This window comes from Clavelina lepadiformis, chromosome 2 (genome assembly GCF_947623445.1).
Source record: "Clavelina lepadiformis chromosome 2, kaClaLepa1.1, whole genome shotgun sequence".
In the NCBI taxonomy this organism is placed as follows: Eukaryota; Metazoa; Chordata; class Ascidiacea; order Aplousobranchia; family Clavelinidae; genus Clavelina; species Clavelina lepadiformis.
Window position 1 is genome coordinate 9123084 of NC_135241.1, and position 24309 is coordinate 9147392.

General features: G+C 35.6%; 3 protein-coding genes and 1 long non-coding RNA gene across 5 annotated transcripts in view; 1 reads left to right on the forward strand and 3 right to left on the reverse strand.

Annotated features, from left to right (window-relative positions):
• Nucleotides 1-2332: 2332 nt before the first annotated feature.
• LOC143446076 (ribosomal RNA small subunit methyltransferase NEP1-like) lies at nt 2333-4877 on the reverse strand. Its single transcript, XM_076945549.1, has 5 exons — nt 4576-4877; nt 4085-4237; nt 3236-3385; nt 3000-3146; nt 2333-2802 (listed from the first exon to the last, which is right to left on the reverse strand). Exons 1-5 carry the CDS (start codon nt 4735-4737, stop codon nt 2689-2691), a joined length of 726 nt encoding a protein of 241 aa, XP_076801664.1. The 5' UTR covers nt 4738-4877; the 3' UTR covers nt 2333-2688.
• On the reverse strand, nt 4779-9494 carry LOC143446075 (uncharacterized). Its single transcript, XM_076945548.1, has 5 exons — nt 9165-9494; nt 8648-8877; nt 7570-7679; nt 6250-6470; nt 4779-5988 (listed from the first exon to the last, which is right to left on the reverse strand). The coding sequence occupies exons 1-5, from the start codon at nt 9357-9359 to the stop codon at nt 5554-5556; spliced, it is 1191 nt and encodes a 396-aa protein (XP_076801663.1). The 5' UTR covers nt 9360-9494; the 3' UTR covers nt 4779-5553.
• Nucleotides 9495-17515: 8021 nt separating this feature from the next.
• Nucleotides 17516-24309, forward strand: part of LOC143446068 (uncharacterized) — a 38203-nt gene continuing 31409 nt past the window's right edge. For both annotated transcript variants that reach the window (XM_076945533.1, XM_076945534.1), the window contains exon 1: nt 17516-17691. In XM_076945533.1, the coding sequence (XP_076801648.1) occupies nt 17580-17691 (112 nt within the window). In that variant the 5' untranslated portion in view covers nt 17516-17579. The remainder of the gene's footprint in view (nt 17692-24309) is intronic.
• LOC143446077 (uncharacterized) lies at nt 20695-22953 on the reverse strand. The gene is made up of 3 exons (XR_013113887.1): nt 22459-22953; nt 21929-22181; nt 20695-21862 (listed from the first exon to the last, which is right to left on the reverse strand). It is a non-coding gene; the product is annotated as an uncharacterized LOC143446077 (long non-coding RNA).

A 24309-nucleotide genomic window follows, 5' to 3' on the forward strand; every position in this document is an offset into this window, starting at 1 on the left:
GTAGATTGTAAACTGTTGGAGAGGCTAAGCAGTTATTGGCAATTTTGCTAGATGGAAAACGCTGGCAAATTCAACGGCACAATGTAAAATCATTCGCTTGATCAATGATTACATTAAATAGATTGATGATTTAACTATGGTGGTAATACTTGTACTGTACTTTTTATGTATTACTTCCATTCTACTCTAATTATCTCAAAACTTCGCTTTTTGGACAGTTAAAAAATTAGGCGGCTACAGCATTGTACCCACGAACTTGCACCCACGGCATTGCTCCCAACGTAATTGCATCCACACGAACTTGCACATAAGGAATTGCAGCCACACGCAATTGCACACCCTCGGGTTTTGGGATTACAAGAAATAAGTACTGTACTGTAATTAGTGTAAACAGGGGTCAGCAATCTACGGCCCATGAGCCAGATCCGGCCGCCTCACTGAATCACAAATGAGCTTGTGATAAATATATCACTTAATATAATATAAAATTGTGTACGACATAGAATTCTCGTCTATCGAATCAGCGAAGCATAACACTGCGTGACGTAATCGATGCTTCCCTCTTACTGTGCGTGCATTTTGATTCATTCGGTCTCTTTTGGTTTCTACGTTCAACGCCGCAACATGTCTTTGTGCTGTTGCTGTTACAATGTTCTATCTTGATGTATTCGTTCAAAGAAGCTTCAAATATAATCAGATTATACAGTAGTCATTCCTGTGTCATTATTGCTGAAGTCTATCAAAGTTCACTGTTAAGTAATACACAAGGAAACAGACTTTGTAGTGTAAGTGGGTAAACCTTACAGTTTAAGGTACAATACACCGCTTTTCATTACAAGCTTATTGTATGGTAGCCTATTTTAATTTTTGATCAAAGTGGGAATTTGGCCCGCGATCGTCTTTGTTCATGATTATCTGGCCCTTTGAGAAAAAAGTTTGGTGACGCCTGGTGTAAAACATAAGGAAATAAGTTACGTACGTACTATGGATAACAGTTAAAATTTAACTGTTCATTCAGGGATGTAACATAACTTATGTTACATCCCTTATGTTACATAAGGTTTAAGAAAAGTATTTAGCCTAACAGGTGGGTTACACGCATAGATATAGTATAAATACTATATTGTTTATAAATGGAATTGCTACTGCACGCAATTGCAGGATTTGCAACCACAAGAGATTAAACATATGCTAAATCACACCCACATGGAGTCTGAGGCGTACTTAGGGTTTTTTTGCCCAAAATCAGAGGCAACATTTGCTTCCTCACTTGTCAAAATAATTGACGTGCGCAATCCTGCGTGACTGTAATTTCGTTTAGATGCAATTCCGTATGGGTGCAATTACGTTGGGTGCATTCACTAAGAACATGGCGCATTGCGCACTAGGCCTACCCGTCGTAAACCAAATCTTGCCGAGAATCCATTGTTTCTTTCTATCTCTACCTAATACTGAACCAATTAAATGCATGCAAGACCAGACCATGCAAATTTCTTTGCTTTTTGGTACTTTTTTAGACTCTGAAAAATTTTGAAGACTCCCTAGGGCAGACATGTGCAACCAGTGGCCCGCGGGCCGCAGTGCGGCCCGCCAGGTAGTTCCAAGCGGCCCGCGTGGTGCTCAGCAATATGTTAGAAGTTCATACTAGCCATCACTATTTGATGCAGTTTACATCAAAGCAATGGAAATTTTCGCATTTTCGTGTCGTGGACTACATTAAATCTATTTCTTAACTAGGCCTATATAAACTGCATAGGAAAGTCGTTTTATGATACTAATTTTTTCTGAAAAAATCATGTGGCCCGCGTTGTCAATCAAAGTTTTGTATTTGGCCCTCCAGTGAAAAAGGTTGCACATGCCTGCCCTAGGGGTATCTATCACTACCATCTACGATATGAAGAACCGAGTTTTTTTATATCGTTAGTGCCGTCATCATGGTAACATGAATGTAGATTGCAACGACGTATTTCACCAGTATGTGCGCCAAAATTTTGCGTTGTATGGCGTTCTCATTAAAACAAAATTGACGGGTATCGCATTTAAGCTGCAAGACAGACCAGTGGATCGGAATGTGTGAAAGTGTAAGCCAGACGCTTCATGCGACTGCCGCACACAATCGTATCCATTGTACAGCCGCCTTCGGGGTCTTTCAATCTTCACCTGCACGCTTGCAATGTAAGATAGTATAGGTACTTTAGGTAGTTAGTTAGCAGCTTTTTAAATATTCCGAGTAATTCTTGAAAGTATTTCGAACTTGTCTTTCTGAAGCAGATAGTAACACCAATATGGCTAGTTTCCTTTACTTACTTTCGTCAACCTGCAACTTATCCAATCTAGTCATCTTTAAAGATATTTTTGAAGACTTAAAATTTTATTACTGTAAATATTTTTCAGCTTTGGTTAGTGAGACCTCATAGTTTTAATAATAACGGTTATGGCCATGAAACAACCAACATTCAAGCAACATATTAAAAACTGTTTTCACAAAATTTTAGCAACCTCGTCAGGAAACCAGCTTTTAAATAACATAACGAAATTTGAAATTTTTTTTATTGAAATAGTTGAATAATCTACACTGCATCAGGCCTACTTCCTCTCTTCCAGGCACCGCCGCAGTTATTGCAAAATGGACTTTCAACATGATATTTTCTTTGTAATGTTCACAACCTGCACATTTTCCATCAGATGTCATATGATATTCCACTTATCTTCAGTTGCAGAACATATTTTTGTGCAGGCAAGAGCAGCTGATAACGGATAGCTACTGATAGATATGCTTTTTTCAGTGTAGTCTTCCTTGATCTAAAAAGGGCAAAAACTTGTTGCAATTTTCAATATAAGAACTGGTTAGTTTTAATCGTATAAATACCAAATTTAAAAAAAAATTAGTAGAAAAATAACAAAGGTCATAGCTATAATGGAAAAGGTCACCGAAGACAAAGCAGTTAAGGTTAACATCCCATGTTCCCTTGCTATGTTATGCATTTATGTTAAGTTACCGTTCCATGTGCCATTGCTCCAATTACAAATGCTATAGGTTTGTCCGATGGAATGATATCCTTCACCATTGAAACATCAGCAGAAAAAGAAGTTCCAATGCACTGGCAACCGGCAGGTAAATGCGTTGTAACTGGTCCCTTAATAACCTAAGAAAAATGCTTCATGAAATTATTTGCCAGAGTGAAAAGATGACATTTTACAATTTGACAGCATTTAAATAATTTAAGTTCATTACCTTTAAAAGTTTAACAGGGGCATCAGTTCCTCTCACACTTAGTTTATGCAATAACTGCACCATAAGACCACAAAATCTGTCAAATGTGCGTGGAATTCTTGTTTGAGGATTGATTTCAATTAATACATTCTTTGTAGTTTCAACATACACCTAAATATAAAGAGAAGTATTTCAATCTTGCGTAAATGAAAGTTTTTAAAAATGCTTAATATTTAAAAGATTTAAACCTTACTGATGAATGATTCTATTTATGAACAAATGTTCTAGTTTGTCGCTGTTTCGCACTGCTTTGAAATTCCTTTAAAAAGTTTTTACTCCTAAATAAACTTTTTTGATGATACTCATTTTTGTGTGAAATTAGCACAGTACACATAGTTTTGCAGTTCAACAATTAGCACAGTATGTCAGACGAACAAAACAGAAACAATCATTTAAAAAAATTAGTTGAGATTTACAAAATTATAAGTTAAATTATACTAAATTGCATGTAACTTCGCAAAAGTACTATACATTAGTGTCTTCACATTTTTCGATAGTACAGTATTAAAATAATGTTTTATAGTTTAAAAGCTCAACCTTCCTTTCAAATTTTACATATTAATTACAAATTGGCTTAGATTTGGACGATCCATTGTGACTACGCATTCAAAAGTTTCCAAAATAAGAATAATGGGTCAAAAAATGCCACACTCATATGTAATAATTTGTTATAAAATAATGTTGTATTTTCTACAGCCAGATGGATGCAAAAACTAAAGATAAATAATCCTTCTAATTCCATGCAGTACTAATAGCTTATTCACTGCTTATTTAAAAGTTAGACTGCGAATCAAAGAACACAAAACATACTTGCAAAAGTCCAGCTCTATTTAATGGGCTATCCAGTAACATGAGAAGGCACTGGTGTGTTATATCAGGCCGACAAGAACCTGGGTCTCTTTTATTCTTCCTTAAGATTGACTTGTGTTTGTCACAGTTAAGAAGTTCATATGATTTTCCAACCTAAAGTACACAGAGAAAATAACAAATAGTTCTAAATTCAAGAAAACCATTAGTCATATTTGATGACAAAAAAATAAAGCACAGTTGCATGCAAGTTGCAACACCATTTACACTGATGGCATTCTAGCGATGCAAGTGACATGAATATAATGTTGGAGTAAAAACAATAGGCTTGCAAAACAGTGAGTATATGGAAAACATTTACAGTAGTTACTAAATAATGTAAGAACAAAATTTATCCAACTATCAACAATAATTAAAAACTACAGAAAAAACGGTGTTAACATGGTTTAAGAAGACAGAGATGTATAGGTCAAAATTATGCAATTCAATCAAACCTTCACAGTTTCAAGTGAAGCATGGACAAGAATCACAATGAGACGTTTATCAACATTGTGCTTGTTTAACTTGCGCAAAAGATTCAGGCCTTTAGTAGGAATACTGTCTTCATCATTTCCTTCCTCATAATATTGAATTTTATGTTTGCCAAGATGAGACATTAGTACAATATTGCAAGGCCACAGAGCATTAAAACCTAAACCTAAAAAATTATGTGTCAAATATGCGATTAAAACTTACAATCAATGCCATGTATAAAAATACAAACCTAAAATATACCTCATAACATAGAACAAACAGAAAAGCTGTTACAAGCTGTATAGTAAGTACATTTCATACAGCATTAATTAATGATCCAATCACTATCACCTTCTTCAGTTAAAAATAAATTTCAAACTTGAAAAACAAAACTTACAGTGTCTAGTAAATTGGCAATTTGGTGCTAAAAACGTGTACTAAACGGATAAAAAACACACAAAAACAACATTTCTGTACTGAATGAGTACAGATGTATAATAGTTCACAATCAGAATTTAATCTTTGAAATAAAGCATGATGGCAATTATACAAATAAATGCAATGTACCATAAAACCATGAATTAACTTCAAAACAAGCTAAAGGTAAATAAGTTAATAACAGACCTATATTTTACAGTATTAGTCATCAAACAGAACGAATGAATTTTTCACAATGTATAGGCCTGGCAGAAACAAAATTATTAGTTTAACTTATCTGGATAATTTTCTGGTTACTTTTCATTTTAGATTGTACAATTCTTTTAGCAGTATAAAAAAGATACAATCAGAGTTTAAATATGCATTGAAAGCTCATTACCGGTAACTCAACTTCAGTTAACTCAATATTTCTGAAAACTCAAAAAAAAACATGAAACAGTGCTTAAAAAGGAATATTAATTGCACCAATTTTTGAAAAAACTTTGGTCCCTTCCGCTTCAGGTTAATGGGCTTCTAATGCATTAAAGTTTATGAAATGGACGGGCACCAGGTATTCTTACAAGTGCATCAGATGAAGACATCACATATCTTTTTGATCCACTTCTTTTATTGTTGGCTTTGCCGGATGAAAGTTTTATGACATTATTCGATGTTTTACTGTTTTTACCCAATTTTTCCTTTGATGCCAAGTGTTTTTTAGAACTTGTACTATTGTTTACTTTTACCCAATTGGATGAAATAGAAGTTCCCTCTGAGACATATTTAGTTTCAGATAACTGGGGCTTCACAACATGCTTATCACTGTCTTTGTGTTTAACCTGATCTGATAGTGGATTAATGGTGGGATCAATGTCCTGATACACTTCATCATTAATCGTTGTATTCACTGCACCAGCAGACTGGAGTACATCATTTGTGGATAAGTTTCTAAACTCATTCACAGCACAGTGCTCCACCTTGACACAATAATATGCTTAAGTAACAAATAAAAAATCAACAAAACGAACTCAAATTAACTTTGTACTTATATGATGTAGTTTTTAATTTTAACTAATAGAGGTTTCAAGAAATAACTAAAATATGTGTTTTGGTACAAATTAAAACACTTTAAATAACTGTTCATCTTTTGACAGGTATGCTCTAGAAACTTTAAACCACATCATATCATATCATGATAAAAAAGTTTCATTGTTTATTATGAAAAAAAATTGACATACTTGCATCATTTGGCTAAGCAAGTCTTTCATGTTTTTCTGTAACTTAGAAAAATTTTCCAATTGCAAATTTGGTTTGTCATTATTGCTTGATTTAGACAAATGCAATGTTGTGATCTTTTTCAATCTTTCCTGATGGCTCTTTGCTAAATCATCCATACGCGAAGATGAACGCAAAAGCAAATCCATAGAAACATCTGTACTAGTAAGATCCTTTTCTTCACCTGTTTTTTAACAATATCAAATGATCAAAGAAAACCGATGATGTGAAAATACTTTGATAAACAAAAGTACACGAGTAATGCCTACGCACATTATAGTTAATACTAAAAAAATCTACAAATAACATATTTGCATCCACTTTGGCTCTAGCCTTTCGCTTTTTATTACTCGCTCTTCCCAACCTATTGTTCAGACTTTTCCTTTTTACCTGCTAAAATGGCTTAGAAGTAAGAATGCACTGAATCAAAGATGAATCTGATTAATAGGCATAAATCTTGACCACTTTTGCAATTTTCATGAATATAAATCTTGCAGGCAGATTTGGACTAAATCTTACAAACATATAAAATAAGAAAACGGAAGAATATTTTAAATTGTTTTCGGTTTTATGCCTGAGCTTAACAGATGATGGAACACTTGCAAGAATATTTAGTAATATGCAAAATACAGGTTTATTTGTATCCTTGATTAACAAAATGCCAAGCTTTAAACCATGATTGTTTTGGTTGTCTGTTGCCTGGTGCTTAATGAACGAAGTTAGCAGACACAGATTAAGTTCAAATGCGCAAACCTATCAAACTTTTGTTCTCATAAGTCCAAACTGTTTTCAATTTCACATTTTCCTAATAAAAATTATACTTGCTCAACACACAAAGCAAACATCAAATACCTCTAGCGCAGGCATGCACAACTCAAAACAATACACAGGCCGTTTTAGCGAAAAAATATTTTTCGCGGGCCGCGTGCTAACGTTGTTGTAACTAACGTGTAGCCTACTTTATATAATGTGACCGATTAACCGTTGAATAAGAGATATCGTTGAGAAGATGGTTACTGTCAGGAGACGGTTGCCTCTCGCACTACAGTATCTAATTGTTTTTAACGCTTAGCGGCGGTAAAGCATCGGATTCGTTGATTATGTAACTGTAACCGTGGAGAAAATGCCTGAATGAGCGAAATCACGGAATATGTCGTGGGCCGCATGAAAAGGTTTCGCGGGCCGCATGCGGCCCGCGGGCCGTATGTTGTGCATGCCTGCTCTAGCGCTTTGTTTATTATATTTGATGTATTAAATTATACTAATATCCTCAGAGCACATACTTGAGTTATCACTGTCAGTATCAGAACTTTCACTGGTAGATGATTCACTTGAAGAAACTGGAATATTATCAACCTCCTTCAATTTTGGTAGGCTGGTTATTAATTTTTTCCTAAAAATATACAACATCTACAAATAATACTGCATAATAGTATATAAAAAACAGAATTAACAACAGCAATAATTAATGTATTGATAATATTTACCACCAGTAAGTTATGGGCTGCATCATGGCCCATGGGCGCCTACTTCTGAGGGGCACGAGGTCGGCCTAGGAATTTTGCCAACAAGTCTTTATGACCATTAACAATTTATTAGATTTACAAAACAAGATTAAGTTGAATTTCCTAACTCAGGTCTCAGGCACTCAGCCTTAAAGCATTTAGCAAACGAGCAAATAATGTTAATTCCTCTATGTGATCCCTTAATTTAATCGAGGAATATTCTGTTAGCCGTAATTCCGTGTGATATACATTGTATGATAGCAATTTAAATTTTACCCAATGTATTCATTTACAGATGAATGTTGGAAGTTAAGATTTACAGATAAATTTGTTCTCAACGTTTTAAAAGTTCAGGATTTATGCGACAAACTCTAACCAGCCAAACCTTAAATAAACAGTTTCAAAACTACTATTAGTATTAGCAAAGAAAGTGGACCAAACAATGCTTGTTGTGATGTCATAATTAATCATCTGAGGTATAAAAGCACGGATGATGCAAGCATGTTCCTGGCTTATATGCCAAATGGATACAGCTTAAGCCCAAATAAACTTGTTATGTATAACTTATGTGCGTGTTGTGGTATGCAAATTGACAGTTTAAACTTTAAAGCCTTGAAATTAACTTATAAAGAATTTACTTTAAACCTAGTCACTAACTTTGATACTATTAACGCCTTGCCCACACGAATACTTTCAGAAGTACGCACCCATGGCTATAGGCTGCACATAACATAAGCCATGAGCAAAGATAACATAAACCAAGGATTTAGACAACAAGGTGCAAATACTTTTCAGGTTAAAAAGTCATTATAATTTTTCGACTAAGTAGCTACATGTATAATATAAAAAAGGTCACCTGTAGTTGACATTTTTGGTACACTTATTATTCAAAAACTTAACAAAAATGAGACTTTTCGGAAAATCATCCCCACGAAAGTCAGCTATTTCATTATCACTAAGATCAAGAAATGCAAGGACTTGAAGCTCAATAAGACCTTCAACTTTGCTTATATGATTCCCAGCAAGTGTCAAAAATTTCAAAGATGATGACAAACATTCCAGATTCTGTATCTTGCTGATGTTATTCTATTAACAGTTTCAAGTAAGCAGTGAGACATGTTATCATTCCTAATAACATTGGCAATGCATGCATGGAGCAATGCGTTTGAACATGATATAGTCATACATATCATTCATAAAATATCTTTAAACTATATACGGATAATTTAGTCAAGCACCTTTACCAATTCTATCTATGTGTTCTGTGACTTGTTTACTAATATTAAAACTTATTGACACCAATTTCAATTGAAAAATTATGGAAAAAATATAGTATGGCCAGTAGGCCCATATACCTAGCCTATGATGCAAACCTGCTGCAGGTATAAATTTGAGACGGCACCAAGACAATCTAAATTTTCTATCAGGTAAATATTTTCCCTGTCCAGTCTGATGTGAGTTAACTGAAGTAATTCTTCTACAATTGCAAGTTGGTTGACCTCTTTGTGATTGAACAAGTTTTTTCTGATGATTGATGCAATACAGATCTTGTTTCTTGCATAATCCATATTATCCACAAACACATAATATTGCAGCTAATCTTATACGAAACTAAATGCAATGGTACGACAAAAATTTTTTTTTAATATTATGACAGACTATGGGAAAAACATTTACTTTAAATAATAACTTTTAGTCAATAGTTGCAGGTTGTTTAGAAAAAAAATTTGTCCGTGGCCAATGAAAGCAGTAAGTGCATTTGATATAGGTCAGACAATCCCTGCATGAGAGTGATATTAACGCCTTGGCCAAGATAAAAAGGCAAGGGTAGGGATGTGACGAGTCGCATCTGAGTACTTGGTCGAAAAATGATAATTTTGCAATATCTGACTTCGATTTGATATTACCTAATACTTGGCATCATGCATAGTGTTTGTATATTTAGCATAGCTGCACCCACAGCCCCAGGCAAAATAAATTCTGACTATATAAACAAAAAATCAACTACAGTCGAATCCGGTTAATTGCATAGCCAATTTGCCAAGCCTTTTTATGCGATTAAACGAATTATGCGTTTATGCGAAAGTGCAAATTCCACTTATTTTCTTACTTGACGTGCGAAGCTGGTCACGTGTAAAGACGTCAACACGCAAAACACTAACGTTTATTGTGTATTGCGATCATCCATTCATTCAAGCACGCAAAAGATGAAAACATGCTTTCTTGCAGTTGTGTTTTTAAACGAACAAATGTGGCCATGTCCGCCCCTTCAAACTGTAGTAGTTGGCGAATTGTATGAATTACATACAGAACTTTATTTTTTTAGTGTTGTCACAGCGATTGCGTCAGCAGAGCTTTCTTTATTGTTGTCGTCTTTTTCAACTTGTTCATTTCGTAAAACTTCTTCACATATTATGGCATCATCTTAACGCAACGCTTAAATGAAACTAAAACAGTGCGAATGTTAATGTCTGCGTATTGACAGCCACGTGTTAATGCTTAAATTGAGCATTGTTGGTTGGATTGTTTCGTAACAAAACGCAGTACAAGTCACAAAGCTTACGCATTGCGTGTGCGCTCCCAGTGCGTGTTGTTTTCAATTTTATCTTTTAAAAACTTTTGAATAATCGAATAAATCACCTTCATTTTTATTCAATTAAGCGGATTATGCAATAAACCGTTATGCAATAAACCGTTATGCGATAAACCGAAGTATTATCTTTACAAATGATAGACTATGGTTTGGGACTTGCACCCTTTATGCGATAAAACGAATTATGCGATTATCCAGAATGCAATTAACCGGATTTGACTGTATCAAGTCTTGATGCACCCTAAACTAGGGATGGGCATTCCAGAATAGTTTTTCAAAACATTGAAAACATAAAGTGATAGGCTACCTTTTTATATTTCTTTAATGAAAATGTGCCATATTACTTTTATGTAAAAATTCATAACTTTTGGGCATCTCCCGACTTGGCCTACATCGCAAAACACGTCCTCATGGAACTAATGAATACAAAATGAGTTGATCGTGCAAAGCACATAAATCGTGATCACTGTGCTTGTGAAACGAGAAATTTCGTACATGAACCTCATCATCCTTATGCTCGACAGCTCGTGACGCGAAGTGTAAACGACAGATAAACAAACCTGCGCAGCGCATTCGTAATCGTTTCATAGAATTGTACAAACAGTAAGTGTAAGAGAAATGAGTGTAGCTGTTGTTATTTGTAATTAAGTTTATTGGTGGTTGCAATTACTGTATTCCTTTCCAACTATTCCACGTTACTTGATATTTTGGATTCAAATCTTTTAGGATACGGATTAAAAATTCTAGAATGCCCATCCCTACCACAAACAGTTAAATTTTTTAACTAATTTTAGCCACCGTGAATGTTAGCATGAGGCTTTCGTTTGCATACAGAGTACTCTAAATGACATGCATTATCAAGATAATATTATTAATGACAACAATAAAAACAAGGCAATTATAGAGACAAAAAAAATAGATAAATAATTAATAAATTTATCAGTTCACGTTGATCTAATCACTTTTTATATCAGTTACTACTAGACGTGATCACCATTTGTATTCAAACACCTTAGTTTTGAAATCACCTGTGAAACGATTTTTATATCAGCTGTCAATTACGCAAATAGCAAATAATAGGTTATTATCTGAGAAGAGAAATAGGGTCAGTCATCGTCTTGGATTATAACTGTACTGTATTTAAAGTGTCATGGCTTCATTTGGATCATTTAGATTCTGTCACTGTGAGTTTAAATTCTGTGTGTAACCAATGTAACCATCGCTTTAGTTAAACAGGTTTTACTTACTTATACAATACCATTCCTTGTTTGTTGGTGTTGTTGATTTATTTATTTATAATTGTATATTTTTATGGCATGGCAGGATGTAGCACACAGGTTTTAAATTCCTTAAAACCTGAAAATACTGATCAGTCTAAGTTCTTTCTAAGGTTCTGACAATTTAACAAGTTTAAAATGAATTGTCACAGAATGGATAGATAGGGACATGGGGTCTTAGACCAAAGGATTTAACTGTTGATTCCAAGTTGGTTGACAAGAGAGAAGTATTTCAATATTCACTACACACTGTGACTGGTTACATCGCTACCATGAGAAGAACTATGAACAGAGTAACAGACCGCTATAAATAAAGCCAGAATTGAAAGAAACTTCTTGTCACTGAAAATCTAGCCACCCATGTTTTGAAAAAATGGATGACTTTTCTACGCATGCGCACCTTGTCAAAAAGGAATAATAAAAAAACAATGATTGTACAAGGCACCTTTTAGTCAGCTGACAGCAACTTGTTCAAGCTATGAAGTTAATCAGAAAAGAACTGATTTTTTAAAGACATTCTTGCCAGTACGTACCATGACTAGTTTATTCAAAACTCACTTATAAGTGGAACATCCTATTCAGCTATAAAACTAGAAGTGGATGATGTAGAATTTAGGCAAACCATAGAGCTGGCTGAAAATTTAGAACGCACTCAGTCTCAGTTGAATTCAGTGGGAACAGCGTCATATTCACAGCTGCCACCGGGTAACATAACAACATTCTTAGGAGCTGTTATTATGCACATGGATGGTAAAAATAAAATTCTACCAAAAGAATCACCGCGCCAGAAATTGAGATACTATTTTTGTAACCAAGGTGACATGAAACTCTTTAATACAGAACACATCGATTTTTCCACAAACACTTGGGATTAATATTAAAGAGAACATGCAAAGATAAACAATAGACACTTCGACTGCCCATAACTCTTACCTTTTTGCCGAGGAGGATGTCGTGGAATGTATATGGACTTTTTATCAAGGCGCTTACATTTTTACGTGTTTAAAGGGAATTAATTTGAGATTAATTACAGAAAGGAAAAATGAAAGTAGGTATCAATGTAGTATGTCATTTGAAAGTGAAATTGGCATTTACTGATCTTCACAACAAGCAGTTATTTATCTAATTAGCATTTTCTTACTTCAACATACAGCAACCTACAAACCATAGTAGAAAATGTGGTAGCTGCAAGCAGAAGATTCATCAACGTGCATGTCAAACTTTTTTATGTTAACGCCAATTTATAAGAAATAAGCAAACAAGAACTCCATTTGAATGCCAGTTTATAATAAATAAATAAACAAAGAACTGAAGCTTCTGTGCACACCATCATGCTAAAACTTGCACCTATGCACACACAATTTCTCGTCAAAAACTTCCATACTTTTTAATTGAGCCTGCAAAACAAGCACTGACATATTCATTGGCTGCCAGTTACCTTACAAGTGGAAAGATATAAATGATGGGATAATAATTTCGGTGCGTCCAAAGCCTGTCCGGTGTTTGTGGGAGGCAAGGTGCGGCCTTTTATACTTGAAAACGAAGAAGAAAAGTAGTGTCTCCATTCGGCAATACCATATCATCCAAACAATCTCAGGTGAGCAGCGTACTGCCGCCATACTCAGCAGTTTATATTTTGTAATATTACCCTTATTTTTAAATCATTGTGATCAAATACCTTGTTCACAGTTTCTATCAATTTTTGAATTATTGCTTTCTATCTTGCAACAGAGGCCATCCTACTTTACATCTGATTTCTTTCTTTATCTATATTAATTGTACCCTAATAACTGCTGCTGTGACATCAGATTCTGGCAAATGAACTCTGGCAAATGGATTTTCAAGATCCGTTCTGAGATACAACCAGGTATCAGATCTGTTCATCTCTTTCTGATACTTATATCATCGTTGATATCTACTGGAAAGTTTGCTTTCAGTTTGCACAAACTGGTGCATTATACAATTTTTTTCCAGTAAGGTTGTCAATGTATGCATCTTCAAACAAGCTGGTTAAACTATCAGGCTGGACATGAGTGAAATAATTTACCATGATCTAGCAGACTGCAGAGTATGGCAAGAGCACAGGCAAGATTTTTTTACAAACCAGCATTGCACACAAGGACAAACCGGTGTCTCCAAAAAAGAAGATAGATTAAATTTTATTACCAATTGAAGCAATGTCTCAAAAACGGGAACACTAATTTTTCCCCGACTTCTATCATAAGACCTATCACAAACATCCGGGCAGCCTTGGGTCACGATTCGCAGTGTACACCAGATACTTCCTTGCACACCGGAATTTTGCTTCTGCCCACCCGAGATCTTGGTGAAAACTGCCATACTCTGCAGTCCAGGCCTAGGCTACTCCTTCTCACAACCAACCGGTGTACATAACATCCTTACCTTGTCCTCTCCACAGGCCACATGAACAGGACTCTGGTCCCTTGGATAAGGTTCATGTTAGTGGGGTGTATCTTCTTCCATATCCAGACACACATGTCGGCTACATCTTGACAATGACACAATGCTTAGTCTAAGTTAGGATTGCCTAACCATCAGCTTAGCTTTTATTTTTAAAGTTTGTTGTATTTTGGTTTTAGTGGCCGTGCTGGGGCTAACAAGTTCTTTTCTTTCACTTTATATGCTAGGCCTATGCCTACCATACTATCGTAATGCACGTTTTTGCCCTGGAGATATTGTAATATTTGCCATTATCATGACAACTGCTAATGTATTTACGACCACATGCGTCATCACAATTATTCGTCTCCTACATTTATGGCGAATAATAAAACAAATGAATGAACTTGGCCCACTAGCTGTTGACTGCAACGGCAGGGAATTGCTGAATGGGTGCAAAATTGCAACTACACCTCCTTTTTTTGTACTCCTATGTCAAAATTAGGTATTCATAAATTACTGCGCCATACTTTTTTCCCATTCAGGCATTCTTGAGCAAGCACAAACGTAAGACAGACCCGTACAGGCAAGAACTAACAACCAACATTGGCTTCGCTCTAGCCTCTTATTTAACCCATTACTTCTTTCATTCCATTTCCAAGTGATGCCATACAAAGGGATTTCCCCTTTTTTGGAGCTAATTTATGAATTTTGTAATAAAACATCAACAATAATTGATTGTATGAATTTACTTTTTTGGCATTCATATCTGTGACAAGGATGTTCAAACACTTTACACTCTTTTTACTAGGTTTTCGAGATCGTGCGGTTTTAACCATGTCATATCTGGCGTACCCACAAAGCAACGGGAAAGCAGAGCGGGCAGAACAAACGGTGGGGAGCATTCTTAGCAAATCTGACGACCCTCATCTGGCAATGCTGGCATACAGCATACCCCCTTGAAAAGCGGTTTTCACATAGCGAACCACTCTTGGTTAGAAAACTTTGCACAACCGTTCCTCTTCATCCTGACCACCTCATACCGCGCTGGCTGTATATATTTAAACAACTTTCGAAATCGTGATGAAGCGATAAAGCAGTGTCAGTTTAAGTCAGACTATGACAAGCGGCATTGCAGCAAACCTCTCCCAAAGTTAACACCGAACACACGTGTATGGATACACGATAGGGGTCAAACAATAGAAGACCGAATAATCACTGCAGGCTATACGCCACGCTCATACATAACAGAGACTTCGAATGGAACATGAAAATATTGTGTTGTCAAAGTTGTTTTGCAGCTTGTGTTAATTTGTTGCCAAGTCGTGTTTATTGCATGTGTTGGTGAGATGTAAAAGTTATTTCGAAAGTGAGTAATAGCTTATTATATTCATTAGTTGTTAATTCGTTCTGTCACTCTGTATTATGTGTTAAGGTTATTTCCGTTGGGAACCTAGAGATTTCATCTCTTTGAGCATCGTGTATTTAAAGCATGTTGTTGTAACTTGAATGAAAGACGTGGGAAAATTCCACTTTAACAGCAATTGTATTGGCGACCTACATTCACTTTCTAAGGTCATTCTTGTTTAATTCTGTTGCTGTATGGTTTATTAAAGAAGCCAGATACACTTACATATATCAGATTTTTGAGTGGTTGTTTTTTCAATTTACAGCAAACCAATAGTATTAGTTAAAATTTGCAACTAAATGCGCTCAGTGATTCTCCATATAAAAACCTATCTTTCCATTTAACACGGATCTTACCTACAGCCTAAATGGATGTAACACGTAAACCTGAGCTTCATGTGAACGTCATCCCGTCTTTAAATTGGTTCTAATTACATACCCCAGCAGAAAACATGGTAATTATGTCATGAATCATAGTATGAGTTCTTGTGTGGTTTGTAGATAAGGGATAACATCATTTCGTAACATGCATATATGCGTATTTAAAAGAATAAATGTTTGATAGAAATTAAAGTGCAGTGTTGATTGGCTTTTTTGCATTTACAGTCGTTTAGACTAATGTCTGATGTAGGATGGTCCATGTGTGTCGAAAAAGTATTTTCAAACATTTCAAGTTTAAGCTTTTATCAACAGGTAAGACGATTATACGTTGTCTTTCAACTTGTCTAACCTGTGTTAAAAGTTTGCCACAGGCATTTTGTCATAATAAAATGAGTTTTATTTTACAGTGAAATACCAGGATGAACTTTAGCCAACGCGCAATGGTATTTTACTGCTGTAATAGTTAGAACAAAAGTTATAAATGTAAGCTGTTTTGTCACATGGAAAGGACCAAGATAGAAACCCATGGGGTGTGTCATTTTATGTCTTTAGTTACAATACTAGTATTACGCATTATGCCCTAAGGCATGTAAAACTTAATAAGAAGTTTAACACTGTCGATGTAGAACAGGCCAGAGCACTTTTATACTAATGTGAATAAAAGGTCAACTAAAAGTTTATTAAAGATTAGGCGTATTATTAAAACTAAACACGACTTAATTTTAAAGGCAAAAAATGTCTAGGCAGATGATAACTTCCAAGTCGCGCAGTCTTGTTTCAATTTTAAAAGAGAAATGACTAAAATCCATTGGCTAAATTATTTGATATTTTTTACAGTGATGTAAGTTAACTCTCAGTAAGTACAATAAGTCTATTGTTATCAATTGACCTTACCCTGAACAGAAAAACAGCTGCTAGGAAATTTAAGTTCACTACACGTCGAAAAGATTAGTGGAACAGTGAAGGAAAGAATTTCTTGTTGAATTTTTGTACTTAATAGAAGTCTAAAATACAACTTGACCTGGACAACAAATGGACCTACCGCAAATCAATCTGATAACTCTAAAATTCATTTGTCGGAACACAAAAACAAACAAAACTCCAACATAAAACGAACAAAATTTGTTAAGTTTAACTTAACTTGAACTTTACGCGTTATGGCGTTCTGATATGGAGAGTCTGTCATTTACAGTCTATCGAATGCAGCTTTATTTTGTGCTATGAGGAATAGCAACCGTTCGTTGAGAATCAGCATAAAACATTATGCAAGACTTTGACTGTTTGGTTTTGGAAGTGTGATGCTTAACTAGGCTATCAGGGGTTAATGAATGCGCTATCAATGGAGTCAGATTAGCGAACAATCGATCAAGCAATAATTTACCACAGCCCTAAACCCCAACATTACGCTCAATTAGCACAAAGTGAAAGAAACACAAAACTAAGATATTCTATATGCATTCGTACAAAAAGAAATGTCGTCTTATTTTACATATATTGAAATACATTAAGAGCAAAAATACCCATAAACTGCAATTCTTTAGCTTGCTGTTGGTGTGTAGAGGAACCAAAAACGCGTACTGTCATGCCGGTGGTTAATCCCACAGTCAGTTTTTCGTGGAAGTTATTTTTCGTGTAGCGGTAGCCTGTATACGAACAGCATTACCATATTTTTTGCTGTTTTTACAAGTAAGCTACAGACCATAGTCAATTATACTATTTACTAAACAAATATGAAACATGATGTCCATATAATGTTGGTGAAAAAGATTTTTGTGACATCTGCGTTCTTGCTGTTCTGTGGTTACAAATGTTGTGTACACGGCCAAGAGGAAACCGAAAAACGTGAGTTTATTTTGCTTTCTAAACTGTTGGATTTGCTGTGATGTAATTCTGTGTTCTTCACAATTTATGTAATTTACAGAGTTAATTTTTATTTTTCAAACTCGATGATAAACAAATTTAACAATATTTCATTCAGTTAACAATATTTTTAATCTACACTCTACAGTAAAAATGTCTGCTTTTTAGCAAAATTTTGCTGAATACATGGTGCCTCCAAAATATGTGATTAAATGCATATGTATTTTTCGACGAAATTTGTAGCATTTCAATCAAAGAAAACAAAACACACTCAAAAGAGCCGTTTCCCATGCAGCTGTGCATAGTTGCGAAACCGTACTTGTGAAATAGTAAATTGGCTGTGCAAAAACAGCTTTTTGTAAGGGAGGGTTCATTTCAAAGGTGATAACTAATTAGTGTAAAATCCCTAATAAAACAGATTAAAACCATTGACAAAATATCTGTAAATCTATTTCCAAAATATGTTAATCCATTTTCCAAATAAACAGCTGGCCAGCAATGACCTAGAGCCTACTTATGAAATACTCCCACCAATGTTATAGTCCAAGTGACGGTATGTGATAAATGAAGACAAGTGAGAGTTATAAGCTTCCTATGTAGATAACGCTTGTTATTAATTACATCCTTATTGTTACCATGTCGATGTGGCTAGCTAATTAAATTATTCGTATCGTTTTTAGAAAACCACGACACGTTACGATACAACGTGACAATATGGAATTAGACCGTTTTGGTAATAAAGTTGAGTGTCAATCGGCCTGTGTTGTGCGTTTTTAAATGTGCCTACCCCTCTTGTAACGCCGCGCAATTGCGCGGGTGTTACACTTATATTATATAGCTTTGTTTCAGTGTCTGGTCGACCTTTAAGTTTAGTAAACTTTTCCGCATAATATTACGGCACTAAGCGTTTGGTAAGTTGTGAAAAAGGATAAACTCCATTTCCGATTTTCTTCTGTTTTTTATTGTGTGTTATAATATGACTTCTGACTACTTCAAACTTTTGGTTCATTGCTGTTTCGTTTGTAAATTACTACAGGCTCATACCTAAGGATGTGCTGCGAGGAAAATTATTCGGGTTCGCACGAACCCGAATATCATGAAGGTCGACACGAACGAATCTCGAATCTATTCGTATTAGAACCAAACAATAAAATTTCATCCAAAAGTTGTCAAGTCTTGCTTGTAAAATGACGTAATCGATAAACAAATCGCTTTCTTTCGAAAAATAGTGTTTAAAAAACGATTGAAAAAGCAAAATCGTTAGGAAAACGACCTTTATTGTAAGTACCGTTGACTCTAGTTCAGTTTTGTCGGGAAACTAGATCATCATTTTTAACAAAAGTCAGTAAATTTATAAGTAATATTGTATTCGGGTTCGCCATTGTTGGTATTCGTGTTCGCCCGAATCTTCCACGAAGGCGATATTCGGCGAATCTATTCGGGTTTGGGTTCGTATCGGCCCATCCCTACTCATACCTACCCTCAAAGCTTGTAGCTACGGATGCAATTTCTTAACAAAACGCTTGTAGGCCAATTCTTTGCCATTTGCGGTTTTCGACTTTCAAGATCTTTGGTTGTCTTGTTTATTCGTCTGCCTGACAGGTAGAAGCGCAAAAAGAATGAGTGAGTGAAAAATCCATCCGCTTTTACTGCTAAGAGTCGAGCATAACATGAAAGTTGCCTCAGCGTAAACTATCTATAGGTCTGTATAATAGGGATGGGCCGATACGAACCCAAACCCGAATAGATTCGCCGAATATCGCCTTTATTGAAGATTCGGACGAACACGAATACCAACAATGGCGAACCCGAATACAATATTACTTATAAATTTACTGACTTTCGTAAAAAATGATGATCTAGTTTCCCGACAATGCTAAACTAGAGTCAGCAGTACTTACAATGAAGGTCTTTTTCCTAACGATTTTGCTTTTTCGATCGTTTTTTAAACACTATTTTTCGAAAGAAAGCGATTTGTTTTTCGATTACGTCTTTTTAGAAGCAAGACTTGACAACTTTTGAAGGAAATTTTATTGTTTGGTTCTAATACGAATAGATTCGGGATTCGTTCGTGACGACCTTCATGATATTCGGGTTCGCACGAACCCGAATAATCTTCCTCGCGGCACATCCCTACTGCATAAGCTCCCTGATGTGCATGACTGCAAGAGAGCATTTTTTCTTTTTTCGTCGTAATGCTCCATCTTTTAGTTACCACAAATAGAAATCCGAACTGCACTCTAGTAAATTCCGTGAAATGTGTGGTGCGTTTTCGAAATTTGTTATTTAATATTTACCTTGCCCTCCCTGTAGGCTATTGGTAGCCTACGTTCTACCACGGTAAGATAAGTTTCTTGCAGGTTGTTTTTCTTGTTTCGCAAGCTGCTGTTGTCTGATCTAAATTTAACAATTCCGGTTGATCGTATGGAACGCCAACGCCGCAAAAATAGCAAAGTGTTAAATTGAATGGGAACTTTGCAAATTATGTTTTGTTTTCATAATTTGATTGGAAGGTTTTCAAACGTAATTTTATAGATTCAAATCATGAAACAACAAGCCAAACGCCAAAACCGGCATTCAAACGGTCTTTTCTGTGATTGCTGTTGCACGATTCATATGGCAATTTTCAAAATGGTTTCGCAACATTTACAATTACACCACAGTTTTATAAACTTGATTTTTTAAATCAAAGCACGACATTTGAAGTCAGATATAACAACTGCAAAGCAAACTGGCTGTTGGCAAGTTACAATGCCTAATGGCAAATGGTATTTTCTTTAATCGGATTGCAGTTTTGTTAATCAAATGTCGGTTTTTTGAATCATGTAACTTATACCATGAATTATAAAATGGCCAAATGATTGGAAATTAGTCTTCGTGAATTAAAAATGGGCGAACCAATTTGCAAAATACATGCGTGATTAAACAAACATGCATTCCTAAAAGCACTAAATGATTCTATAAAAGTACGTATGAATCGCAAATGTATAGATGATTTGCCAAAAGTGCATGATTCGCTAAATGTACATGATTCGGTAAATGCATGCATGAATCGCCAAATGTACGTGATTCGACAAATGCATGCGTGAATCGCCAAATGTACGTGATTCGACAAATGTATGCATGAATCGCCAAATGTACGTGATTCGACAAATGCATGCGTGAATCGCCAAATGTACGTGATTCGACAAATGTATGCGTGAATCGCCAAATGTACGTGATTCGATAAATGTACGTGATTCGACAAATGTATGCGTGAATCGCCAAATGTACGTGATTCGATAAATGTATGGATGGTTCGTTGTTAGAGTGCGCCGCGCCAAGTGTGCAAAAATGTCTCTCTTGGGGATACCAAGAAGCAAAGGGATTTTGACAGAAGACAAAGTTTTCTGAATAGCCTATGTTTCGGGCAGGCGGAAAGTTATCGTGTACCGTCAGTGCAAAATACTTTGCGATCAGGAATAAGCGTAAGCTTAGTTTTGTTTGCAATGAAGAATGGGATGTTTCATTAGAAGTTATTTCAACACTAAACGCGTTAGGTTATGTTCTATTTGAAATGTGACTATTAAGCCGAAAAATTGCTGGCCTTAATGGAAAGGAATTAACAACTGAAGAAGTGCAGGGCGGTACTATAGGCTAGTTAAAGTGTAACACGTTATCAGTAACTATTTTTCCTGTAGACGAGTTGATTAAAGACATCAATTGTAGACATCAATTCGTCAATACCTGTGCTTGGATTTAACCCCCCTGCAACAATCTCATTTAAAGCAGACAATGGTGCGTTTCTGCCGCAAGCTCACACATGCATCAACCAGTTGGTGCTAAGTAAAGTACGACATGGTGCAAATTCGGAGACAGTAAAAAGAGGCCTTGACTGGGCAATTTCATCGATGGACTTTGGAGCAGAAAATGTGTGAGATAATTGGACACTGTTTATTTGTCAGTGTAAAGTGATTGAACGCAATACATTTCAATTTTCAAGTAAAGCATTGCAAACAAGTTTCGCTACCAGGTATACTGCAGGATCATACCAATCTTTTGTTTTAATATGCAATGTCGCAGAATGCAGTAAGCTTCACTGTTCTTCATTGAGAGGGCAGATGACTCTTGGAACATTAATTGTGGCGTTTTCTGCACATGCGTTATCGTCCATCTACAAGGATAAAATGTGATGCTAAATTGGTCTACCTATTTACAGCAAGACATATGGAACATTCACCTGATAATCAGTCATACAGTCACTTAAGTCTTCCTCTTTCAATAACTGCAGCAACCCTGCAACATAGTTTTCTAGGACTTCGATTGTTTTCTGTTCGCAGGGGATGATGATTCCACAAGGAAGTAAATTTGGCAAGGGCTTCATTTATGACGTTTTTGTAGCAAAAATGTAAACAAAAAATATCAACTTCATTTTCCACATCCAACGTCCCATTATTTTCCAATTTGTAGAAAAGCCGGTAGAAATTAATAGCCTGAAAAGAAAAGTTGTATCAATATCTGAGTTGAAACATAAAATTACATTACAATGAGAATTACCATCTATCAATATTCATTGTTGTGAAAATAGCAGTAATATTCTGGAATACAGTTGTATAACACTGCAATAATATTAATTACTTATTTTATATATATATATATATATAATTATTTATTACTGATATTACAAATAGAAAGCGTGACCGCAGAGACTAAAATTTTTTATCAACGTCTACTGTAGCTTATAACCCACGATAGTTTATGTAGGCTTACCTCCCAATTGGTTCCATTTCTTGAAATTGTTTGTTTAAAACGTTGAATGGACAAACAGACTTTAACTTTAATCAACTCGTCTACAGGAAAAATAGTTACTGATAACGTGTTACACTTTAACTAGCCTATAGTACCGCCCTGCACTTCTTCAGTTGTTAATTCCTTTCCATTAAGGCCAGCAATTTTTCGGCTTAATAGTCACATTTCAAATAGAACATAACCTAACGCGTTTAGTGTTGAAATAACTTCTAAAGAAACATCCCATTCTTCATTGCAAACAAAATTAAGCTTACGCTTATTCCTGATCGCAAAGTATTTTGCACTGACGGTACACGGTAACTTTCGGCCTGCCCGAAACATAGGCTATTCAGAAAACTTTGTCTTCTGTCAAAATCCCTTTGCTTCTTGGTATCCCCAAGAGAGACATTTTTGCACACTTGGCGCGGCGCACTCTAACAACGAACCATCCATACATATATCGAATCACGTACATTTGGCGATTCACGCATACATTTGTCGAATCACGTACATTTATCGAATCACGTACATTTGGCGATTCACGCATACATTTGTCGAATCACGTACATTTGGCGATTCACGCATGCATTTGTCGAATCACGTACATTTGGCGATTCACGCATGCATTTATCGAATCACGTACATTTGGCGATTCACGCATACATTTGTCGAATCACGTACATTTGGCGATTCACGCATGCATTTGTCGAATCACGTACATTTGGCGATTCACGCATGCATTTGTCGAATCACGTACATTTGGCGATTCATGCATACATTTGTTGAATCACGTACATTTGGCGATTCATGCATGCATTTACCGAATCATGTACATTTAGCGAATCATGCACTTTTGGCAAATCATCTATACATTTGCCGATCCATCTATACTTGGCAGTTCATGAAGACGTTATGCGATTCATACGTACTTTTATAGAATCATTTAGTGCTTTTAGGAATGCATGTTTGTTTAATCACGCATGTATTTTGCAAATTGGTTCGCCCATTTTTAATTCACGAAGACTAATTTCCAATCATTTGGCCATTTTATAATTCATGGTATAAGTTACATGATTCAAAAAACCGACATTTGATTAACAAAACTGCAATCCGATTAAAGAAAATACCATTTGCCATTAGGCATTGTAACTTGCCAACAGCCAGTTTGCTTTGCAGTTGTTATATCTGACTTCAAATGTCGTGCTTTGATTTAAAAAATCAAGTTTATAAAACTGTGGTGTAATTGTAAATGTTGCGAAACCATTTTGAAAATTGCCATATGAATCGTGCAACAGCAATCACAGAAAAGACCGTTTGAATGCCGGTTTTGGCGTTTGGCTTGTTGTTTCATGATTTGAATCTATAAAATTACGTTTGAAAACCTTCCAATCAAATTATGAAAACAAAACATAATTTGCAAAGTTCCCATTCAATTTAACACTTTGCTATTTTTGCGGCGTTGGCGTTCCATATGATCGGACGTCTGAAGACATTTATGACAAATATGCATCGAAGTCGCTTGTCCAGCTAAGTTGACATTATCTAGCAAGGTGAGTTTGACAGCACGGTCCACAGTTATTTTTCATTTTCAACTGCTATCGGCTCCACCAATCGATGAAGTATTGGATCCTGCATTACACGACTACAACAGCAGACCAGTTGAGATAAACATCCACTTATAGCGAAGGATGGGGCTATTTACTTATATAGCCTACTGGAAGGATCGAAAGTCCAAGGCTTTAATTGTCATTTAAAACTCCGTTTGTCTATTCTTAATTTGACTCTGTTATTTGTTCTATCGCTATTCGCTTCATTTCCACCAACACAGCATTT